The sequence below is a fragment of the Canis lupus genome, chromosome 19, assembly GCF_048164855.1.
Source record: "Canis lupus baileyi chromosome 19, mCanLup2.hap1, whole genome shotgun sequence".
In the NCBI taxonomy this organism is placed as follows: domain Eukaryota; kingdom Metazoa; phylum Chordata; class Mammalia; order Carnivora; family Canidae; genus Canis; species Canis lupus.
In genome coordinates, this window is record NC_132856.1 from 49209309 (window position 1) to 49219862 (window position 10554).

The 10554-nt window shown below is 37.4% G+C and overlaps 1 protein-coding gene across 1 annotated transcript; it reads right to left on the bottom strand.

Moving 5' to 3' along the window:
• Positions 1-4807: 4807 nt before the first annotated feature.
• On the bottom strand, positions 4808-5737 carry LOC140611353 (olfactory receptor-like protein OLF4). The gene has a single exon (XM_072788139.1). It carries the CDS (start codon positions 5735-5737, stop codon positions 4808-4810), a length of 930 nt encoding a protein of 309 aa, XP_072644240.1.
• Positions 5738-10554: the final 4817 nt, after the last annotated feature.

Genomic DNA, 10554 nt, shown 5'->3' on the forward strand with positions numbered 1-10554 from the left:
GTAGATCACCATTCCTAGTCTAAAAAAATTAAAGAAATAAGTCTTTCTCTCCAGATGCCTCAGAGAGACCAGGGACCTCGTATCTAACTCACTAGTTGATGAAACGAAGAACTGCTGTATCATTGATGCCATTTTCATGGCATCCTTATTTAAATACACTTTGCCTATTGATTGACCGTCCCAGTGACCTATTCATAATGGTTTTCATCCTGGTACTCTGTTTTTTTATTTTTATTTTTTTATGAGGAGAGTTCCCCTGGAAGGAGGAGACATTTGTTTTTTTTTGTTTTGTTTTTGTTTTTTTTTGTTGTTGTTGTTGTTGTTTTGTTTTTTTAGGAGGAGACATTTGAAATGCAAATAGAACATAGAGACATAGGAATGTTTTTTCTTCATTTTTCAAGTTTTGTTGAAAAATAATTGATATATACACTTCTGGAAGTTTAAGCATACAACTTGGTGGTTTCATATACATATACGTTGTGAAATGATCACCACAATAGGTTACTGGATACATCCTTCATGTCACAAAGTTATCATTTCTTTTTGCTGTAAGTACATTTATCATATACTCTGTTAGCAACATTCAAGTATACAACACAATATAGTTAACCATAATGACCATGTTGCACATTATACTCCCAGAACTCATTCATCTTATAACTGAAAGTTTGTAGGCTTTCATCAGCAACTTCTCATTTCTTCAAATCACAGCCACTGGCAAACATGAACCTACTATCTGTTTCTATGAATTCAGAATTTTGTATTTTACATATAAGTGAAACCATACAATACTTTCTTTCTCTGATTGTTTCACATAGTGAAATAATGAAATATATGTGAAATAGTATTTCACATAATGCCCTCAGGGTCCATCCATGTTTTAACAAAGGAAAGGATGTCTTCATTTTTTTATTGCTGAATTCCATTGTACAGATATCCTATCATTATTAAAGCATCTGTCAATGGATACTGGACTGTTTTCACTTATTGGCTATTTTGTAATGGTGCAATGAACTTAAGGGTACAGATATCTGAGATATTCAGATTTTGTGGAACTAAAGCCGCATCAGTCATGAACAGCTGATGTGTGACAGAAGAAACCAAAAAGGAAATTTAAAATTCTTGAATCAAATTAAATGGAAACACATCCTATCAAAATTTATGGGATGGTGTAAAAGCAGCTCTAAGAGGGAAGGTTATGGTAATAAATGTCTACATTAAGAAAAATAAGAGCTTAAGTAAATAACCTCAATTTTTGATTCAATGACTTAGAACATGAAGAACAAACTAAGTCCAAAGCAACAGAGGAAAAGAAATAACAAGTATCAGAGCAAACATAAGTGATATATAGATCAGAAAGCCAATAGAAAAGATTTAAAAATCTAGGAGTTAATTTTTTGAAAAGCTAAGCCAAAAGAAGAACACTTCTCTTAGAGTAAGGAAAGGATCAGGAGAGAAGATGCAAATAAATAAAATATAGATGTAGTAAAACTAAGGGACACCTGCAAACCAATGTTCATAGCAGCAATGTCCACAATAGCCAAAGTGTGTATTTGTCATTTCAAATGGCTGAGTGATATTCCATTGTGTGTGTGTGTGTGTGTGTGTATCACATATTCTTTATCCATTCATTTTTCGATGGACACTGAGGCTCCTTCCACAATGAATAGCCACCATTTGCTTCAATGTGATTGGATCTGGAGGGTATTATGTTAAGTGAAGTAAGTCAATCGGAGGACAAACTTTATAAGGTTTCACACATATGGGGAATTTAAAAAATACTTAAAAGGATTATAGGAGAATGGAGAGAAAATGGGTGGAAATCAGACAGGGTGACAGAACATGAGACTGCTAACTCTGGGAAATGAACAGGGGGTAGTGGAAGGGTAGGTGGGCAGGAGGATGGGGTGACTGGGTGACAGGCACTGAGGGGGGCACTTGACAGGATGAGTACTAAGTGTTATACTATATGTTGGCAAATCAAACTCCAATAAAAAATATACAAAAAAGTAATAGAAGACCCCCCACCACTATCCCAGTGAAAAAATTATAAGAAATATGATAAAACTTTCTAGAGCTTTGGGACATAAGATATACTGATCAGTAGTACATTAGCCTATATTTTTTATGAAACGTGAGTTGTGGTTTTATTTTTCTATGACTGTTTTTAAAATATTGATCTATTTTCCATTAAGATTAATAAAACTCAAAGAGATCTAAAAAAAATTGCCAAAGTGTGGAAAGAGCTGAGACGTCAGTCGATAGATGAATGGATAATGAATATGTGGTATATGTATATCATGGAATATTACTCAGCCATTAAAGAGGATGAATACCATTTAAATATGTGGATGGAACTGGAGGGTATTATACTTAGTGAAATAAGTCAATTGGAGAGAGACAATTATAATATGGTTTCACTCATGTGTGGAATATAAGAAATAGTGCAGAGGATCATAAGGGAAGGGAAGAAAATTGAATGAGAAGAAATTAGAGAGGGAGACAAACCATGAGAGACTCTTAACTCTGGGAAACAAACTTAGGATTGATGAGGGGAAGGTTGGTGGGGGGATGGGGTAATTGGGTGATAGGCATTAAGGAGGGCACATGGTGGGATGAGCACTGGGTGTTAAACACAACTGATCAATCACTGAAAACTACATCTGAAACTAATGATGTACTATATGTTGGCTAATTGAATTTAAATTTTAAAAAAGGAAAAGAAGGATCCCTGGGTGGCGCAGCGGTTTGGCGCCTGCCTTTGGCCCAGGGCACGATCCTGGAGACCCGGGATTGAGTCCCGCATCGGGCTCCTGATGCGTGTAGCCTGCTTCTCCCTCTGCCTGTGTCTCTGCCTCTCTCTCATCTCTCTCTGTGTGACTATCATAAATAAATAAATTTAAAAAATTTTTTATAAAGGAAAAGAAAAAAATAAGGTCAGAAGGAAAAGTTGATACCCTACAACCAATACTATGAAATACAAAGAATCATAAGAGACAAGTATGGATAATTTCACTCCAACAAATGGACAACTTAGAAGATATGGATAAATCCCTAGAAACTTACAACCTACTATGACAGAATCAAAAAGAAATATGGAACATGAACAAATCAATAATGGACAAACTTTAGTTAGAGAAAAGAAAAGGAGGTGGGGAGAAGATGTGAATAAATAAGATCAGCAGTAGAAGATCATAAGAAAGCAAAGAAATTAATAACACAGCAAATACACTTACTGTACACTCATTCACACTATAACAGTCATGGCAACATTTTTCAAGGAAAAGATACTAAGTTTAGGGCAGTGGAAGGAGTAATATTTGTAACCAGCACTAGAAATTTTCAAATACAAAAGGCAAAATCATCCAATAAAATAATAAAATCTGCCACTACATTCTTCAATTAATAAAACTCCATAAAAAAAAAACTCCATAAAAATGGACACCAAATATCCCACACTTCACTGAATAGATGTACATCACCAAAAACACATTCTCCACAATTAAGTATAGTGTGATTGAAATTTTTATTTCATAATATTTCAGGTCTTCTCTGAAACTGAACACTTAACAAGACCTTTGTTTCATGCAAATTTATCTTTCTATAGATTATACTTGGAGTGTGTTTTTCATAAGTAGTTTTTGCGTTACTATTGTGTATCAGGGATACTGTGAATGTTGAGCTGATAAGAGAATGGGATCCTAATAAGGACCATAAAGCCCCATGACTAGCTACAAAACAAACCAGCAGGTTAAAGTTGATATTATCGGAAAGAGCATTTAGGGTTGTAATGTAGAAAGGAATGGCAGATATAAAGTTAAAAATTTTGATCTCAGAATTTCCTCTACAATAAAATTATAAAAAAGGCTCCAGATGCCAAATATAGTTTATTCCTTAAAACTAGGACAATTCATCACCATGAGGCAAATAGGAATCTCCAAATTGTTTCTGATTCAAAGTTGGGACTCTGGAAATGAAGACAACAAAAATGAAAAATTTGTTGGCTTTCAGAAAGAGCATAAAGTTCAACAATGCGGCTTGTTTAAATTCAATAAAGAAGATGTGGTTTATGTATACAATGGAATATTACTTAGCCATTAGAAATGACAAATACCCACCATTTGTTTCGACGTGGATGGAACTGGAGGGTATTATGCTGAGTGAAATAAGTCAACCGGAGAAGGACAAACATTATATAGTCTTATTCATTTGGGGAATATAAATATTTTTTTTTATTTATGACAGATACAGAGAGAGAGAGGCAGAGACACAGGCAGAGGGAGAAGCAGGCTCCATGCACCGGGAGCCCGATGTGGGATTCGATCCCGGGTCTCCAGGATCACGCCCTGGGGCAAAGGCAGGCGCCAAACCGCTGCGCCACCCAGGGATCCCAGGGGGAATATAAATAATAGTGAAAGGGAATAGAGGGGAAGGGAGAAGAAATGGGTAGGAAATATCAGAGAGGGAGACAGAACAAAGACTCCTAACTCTATGAAATGAACTAGGGGTGGTGGAAGGGGAGGAGGGCAGGAGGTGGGGGTGAATGGGTGGCGGGCACTGAGGGGGGCACTTGTCGGGATGAGCACTGGGTGTCATTCTGTATGTTGGCAAATTGAACACCAATAAAAAATAAATTTATTATTAAAAAAAGAAAAAATTAATAAAGCAAGAGACATTTAGAAAAATTGACACTCCAGGATACAAATAGAGGGATTAATTTTTATTTCATGATATGATTAAAGATTCACAATTTCTGATATTAGGCATTAAGCCTGCAATCATAGATACTTGTTGAAAAATGGTCCTTTTATGGCTTCCCTCTGAAAAATACAGTTAGAGCCTCCTTTATGTCTTTGTTCCTGAGGCTGTAGATGAAGGGGTTCAGCATGGGTGTGACTACCGTGTACATCATGGAGGCTGCTGCACTTGAGTGGGAGCTCTGGGGAGCATCAGAGCTAAGGTACACTCCTAGGCCTGTACAGTAAAATAAGGAGACAACTGAGAGGTGAGATGCACAGGTGGAAAATGCTTTATGCTTTCCCTGAGCTGATGATATTCCACGTATGGAAGAAAGGATCTTAGAATAAGAGTAAAGGACCCCAGCCAGGGGAGCACCAACCAGCAGCACAGTTGCACAATACATCACCAAATCATTAAGAAAGGTGTCAGAACAGGCAAGTTGGATCATCTGATTGAGTTCACAAAAAAAGTGGGGGATTTCCAAGGCTGTACAGAAGGACAGCTGCAACACCATTAAGCTTTCTAACAAGGAGTGCAGGGCACTTATGATCCAGGACACCAAAACCAACAGTGCACAGAGCCGAGGGTTCATGATGACTGTGTAGTGCAGGGGGTGACAGATGGCCATGAATCGGTCATAAGCCATTACAGTCAGGAGAAAGTTGTCTAAACCTATAAAAAGTATGAAAAAGTACATCTGCATGATGCAGCTTTTGTAAGTTATGACTTTTCTCTGTGTTTGTATATTCACCAGCAGCTTAGGGATGGTTGTGGAGGTGAAACAGATGTCTACAAAGGACAGGTTGGCCAGAAAGAAGTACATGGGCGTGTGGAGGTGGGAGTCAGAACTGAAGACCAGGATGATGAGCAGGTTCCCAAATATGGTGACCAGGTACAGGGACAGGAAAAGCCCAAAGAGGAAGGGCTGCAATTCTGGTTTCTCCGAAAATCCCAGAAGAAGAAATTCTGAAATTCGTGTATCATTCTCTAGTTCCATGTCATCAGTGTGACTATAAGAGAGAAAGAGCATGACACAATCATCCATTACTATCCTGGCAGGGTCATTATTGTTTATGTTCTAACCTCAAAAAATTAATGTTTATTTTTTATTTTTTTTATATTTGTGTATGGAACATGATAAAAACACTAAAACCTAGGAATAGAAGGAAACTATCTCAACACAAAGCCATTTATGAAAAACCCACAGCAAATATATGTGATGGGGATACAGAGAACAGTTTTCCTGTAAGATCAGGAACAAGGCAAGGATGACTACTTTCCTGACTTCTACTCAACATAACACAGGAAATTCTATTCAAAGCAATTAAAGAAAGAAAAAAAGGGAAAAAGCATCCAAAGTGGAAAGGAAGAAATCAATTTATTTATGCAGACTGTGATCTTATATGTAGAAAATCCTAAAGATGCCACAAAAAGACAAATAAAACTAATAAATTAATTCAGCCAAGTAATGGATAGAAAGTCAACTCTCAAAAAAATCAGTTGCATTGTTGCATATGAACAGTGAACAATCTGAGGAGATAAAATAATTCCATCTATGTGACATTCAGAAGAATATCACCTCACATCAGTCATAATGACTAGTATAATACGACAAGAAATAACAAACATTGGTGAGGACATGAAAAAGAGGGAACCATCATGCACTATTGGTGGGAATGCAAACAGGTGCAGCAAGTAGAAAACAGGATAGAGTTTCCTCAAAAAATTAAAATTAATTAAAAAATTAAAATGGGCATAGTATATATGGGCATATGATAATAATGAGCAAATCAAAATGGTGACCAAATATATGAATTTTGCTCAAACTCACTAATTGTTTATGAAAACAACAGGAAATCCCTTCCATACTCATCAGCCTGTCAAGAACCTTAGAGCTATCACAACAATTGGGATTGAAACTTTTGACCAGAGTGGTGTTCTTGGTACTCTTTTTATTCTTTCTTTCTTTCTTTCTTTCTTTCTTTCTTTCTTTCTTTCTTTCTTTCTTTCTCTCTCTCTCTCTCTCTCTTTCTTTCTTTCTCTATCTATCTATCTATCTATCTATCTATCTATCTATCTATCTATCTAGATATCTATTTAATTTATTTTTTTTGAAGGTTGATTTGCCAACATATAGTAAAACACCCAGGGCTCATCTCTTCAAATGCCCTCCTCAGTGCTCGTTACCCAGTTACCCTATCTCCCTGCCGGCCTCCCCTTCCACTACCCTTTGTTTGTTTCTCAGAGTTAGGAGTCTTTCATGTTTTATCATCCTCTCTAATTTTTTCTCACTCATTTCCCCTACTTTCCCTTATAACCTCTTTCACTATTTCTTATATTCCATGTATGAATGAAACCATATGATAATTCTCCTTCTCCAATTGATTTACTTCACTGAGCATAATACCCTCCAATTCCATCCAGTTGAAGAAAATGGTGAGAATTCATCCTTTCTGATTCCATTGTATATATAGACCACGTCCTCTTTATCCATTCATCTGTCGAAGGACATCAAGGTTCCCTCCACAGTTTGGCTATTGTGGACATTGCTGCTATAAACATTGGGATGCAGGTGTCTTCACTTTTCACTGCACCTTTACCTTTGGGTAAATCCCCAATAGTGTAATTGCTGGATTGTAGGGTAGCTCTATTTTTAACCTCCACACAGATTTCCAGAGAGGCTGCACCAGTTTGCATTCACAGCAACAGCAACAGTGCAAGAAGGTTCTCACTTCTCCACATCCTTTCCAACATTGTTAATTTTCACCGTTGTCATTGGTGTAAGGTGCTATCTCATTGTGGGTTTGATTTGTATTTCCCTGATGGCAAGTAATGCGGAGCATTTTCTCATATGCTTGTTGGCCATGTGTATGTCTTCTTCGGTGAAATTTCTATTCATATATTTTGCACATTTTATGCTTGGATTGTTTGTTTATTGGGTGTTGAGTTTAATAAATTCTTTATAGATCTTGGATACTAGTCCTTTAAATGATATGGCATTTGCAAATATCTTCTCCCATTCTGTACGTTGTCTTTGAGTTTTGTTGACTGTTTCTTTTGCTGTGCAGAAGCTCTTTATCCTGATTAAGTCCCAATAGTTCATATTAGCTTTTGTTTCCTTTGCCTTCACAGATGTATCTTGCAACAAGTTACTATAGCCAATTTCAATAAGGGTGTTGTCTGTGGTCTCTTCTAGGATTTTGATGGATTCTTGTCTCACATTTAGATCTTTCATCCATTTGAGTTTATCTGTGTGTACGGTATAAGAGAATGGTCCAGTTTCATTCTTCTGCACATGGATGCACATGGGAAAATGAATTTTCCCAGCACAATTTATTGAAGATACTGTACTTTTTCCAGTGTATAGTCTTTCCTGCTTTGTTGAATATTAGTTGACCATAGAATTGAGGTCCCATTTCTGGGTTCTCTATTCAGTTCCATTGATCTATGTGTCTGTTTTTGTGCCAGTACCATACTGTCTTGATGATCACAGTTTTGTAGTACAACTTAAAATCCGGGATTGTGATGCCCCTTACTTTGGTTTTCTTTTTCTTTTTTTTATAATAAATTTATTTTTTATTGGTGTTCAATTTGACAACATATAGAATAATACCCAGTGCTCATCCCATCAAGTGCCCACCTCAGTGTCCATCACCCATTCACCCCCACCCCCCGCCCTCCTCCCCTTCCACCACCCCTAGTTAGTTTCCCAGGGTTAGGAGTCTTTATGTTCTGTCTCCCTTTCTGATATTTCCCACACACTTCTTCTCCCTTCCCTTATACTCCCTTTCACTATTATTTATATTCCCCAAATGAATGAGAACGTATAATGTTTGTCCTTCTCCGACTGACTTACTTCACTCAGCATAATACCCTCCAGTTCCATCCACGTTGAAGCAAATGGTGGGTATTTGTCGTTTCTAATGGCTGAGTAATATTCCATTGTATACATAAACCACATCTTCTTTATCCATTCATCTTTCGATGGACACCGAGGCTCCTTCCACAGTTTGGCTACTGTGGACATTGCTGCTAGAAACATCGGGGTGCAGGTGTCCCAGCGTTTCACTGCATCTGTATCTTTGGGGTAAATCCCCAACAGTGCAATTGCTGGGTCATAGGGCAGGTCTATTTTTAACTCTGAGGAACCTCCACACAGTTTTCCAGAGTGGCTGCACCAGGTCACATTCCCACCAACAGTGCAAGAGGGTTCCTTTTCTCCACATCCTCTCCAACACTTGTGGTTTCCTGCCCTGTTAATTTCCCCCATTCTCACGGGTGTGAGGTGGTATCTCATTGTGGTTTTGATTTGTATTTCTCTGATGGCAAGTGATGCAGAGCATTTTCTCATATGCCTGTTGGCCATGTCTATGTCTTCCTCTGTGAGATTTCTGTTCATGTCTTTTGCCCATTTCATGATTGGATTGTTTGTTTCCTTGCTGTTGAGTTTAATAAGTTCTTTATAGATCTTGGAAACTAGCCCTTTATTTGATACATCATTTGCAAATATCTTCTCCCATTCTGTAGGTTGTCTTTTAGTTTTGTTGACTGTATCCTTTTCTGTGCAAAAGCTTCTTATCTTGATGAAGTTCCAATAGTTCATTTTTTCTTTTGTTTCTTTTGCCTTCGTGGATGTATCTTGCTTTTTCAATATTCCGCTGGCTACTTGAGGTCCTTGCTGATTCCACACAATCTCAAGATGACTTGTTCCAACTCTCTGAAGAAAGTCCATGGTATTTTGATAGGGATTGCATTGAATGTGTAAATTGCCCTGGGTATCATACATATTTTCACAATATTAATTCTGCCAATCCATGAGCATGGAATATTTTTCTATGTGTCTTCCTCAATTTTTTCAGAAGTGTTCTCTAGTTTTTAGGGTATAGATCCTTTACCTTTTTGATTAGGTTTATTCCTAGGAATCTGATGCTTTTGGGTGCAATTGTAAATGGGATTGACTCCTTAATTTATATTTTTTCAGTCTCATTGTTAGTGTATAGAAATGCCACTGACTTCTGGGCATTGATTTTGTATCCTGCCACACTGCTGAATTGCTGTATGAGTTCTAGCAATCTTGGGGTGGAGTCTTTAGCTTTTCTATATACCATATCAATGTCATCTGTGAAGAGGGAGAGTTTGACTTTTACTTTGCCAAAGTCAATACCTTTTATTTCTTTCTGTTGCCTGATTGCTGATGCTAGGACTTCTAGTACTATGTTGAATAGCAGTGGTGAGAGTGGACATCCCTGTCTTGTTCCTGATCTTAGGGGAAAGGCTCTCATTGAGAGGCCCATTGAGAATGATATTTGCTGTGGGCTTTTCATAGATGGCTTTTAAGATGCTGAGGAATGTTCCCTCTATCCCTACACTCTGAAGAGTTTTGATCAGGAATTGATGCTATATTTTGTCAAATGCTTTCTCTGAATCTATTGAGAGGGTCATATGGTTCTTGTTTTTTCTCTTATTGATATGATCTATCATGTTGTTTGCTTTACAAGTGTTTGACCAGCCTTGCATCCCAGGAATAAATCCCACTTGATCATGGTAAATAATCTTCTTAATGTACTGTTGGATCCTATTGGCTAGTGTCTTGTTGAGAATTTTTGCATCTGTGTTCATCAGGGATGTTGGTCCAAAATTCTCCTTTTTGGTGGGGTCTTTGTCTGCTTTTGGAATTAAGGTGATGCTGGCCTCATAAAACGAGTTTGGAAATATCCATCCCTTTCTATCCTTTGGAACAGCTTTAGTAGAATAGATATTATTTATTCTTTAAATGTTTGATAGAATACTCCTGGGAAGCCATCTGGCCCTGGA

Excerpts from the sequence above, each read along its gene's own strand:
- LOC140611353 (XM_072788139.1), bottom strand. The coding sequence starts at position 5,737 with ATGGAACTAGAGAATGATACACGAATTTCAGAATTTCTTCTTCTGGGA.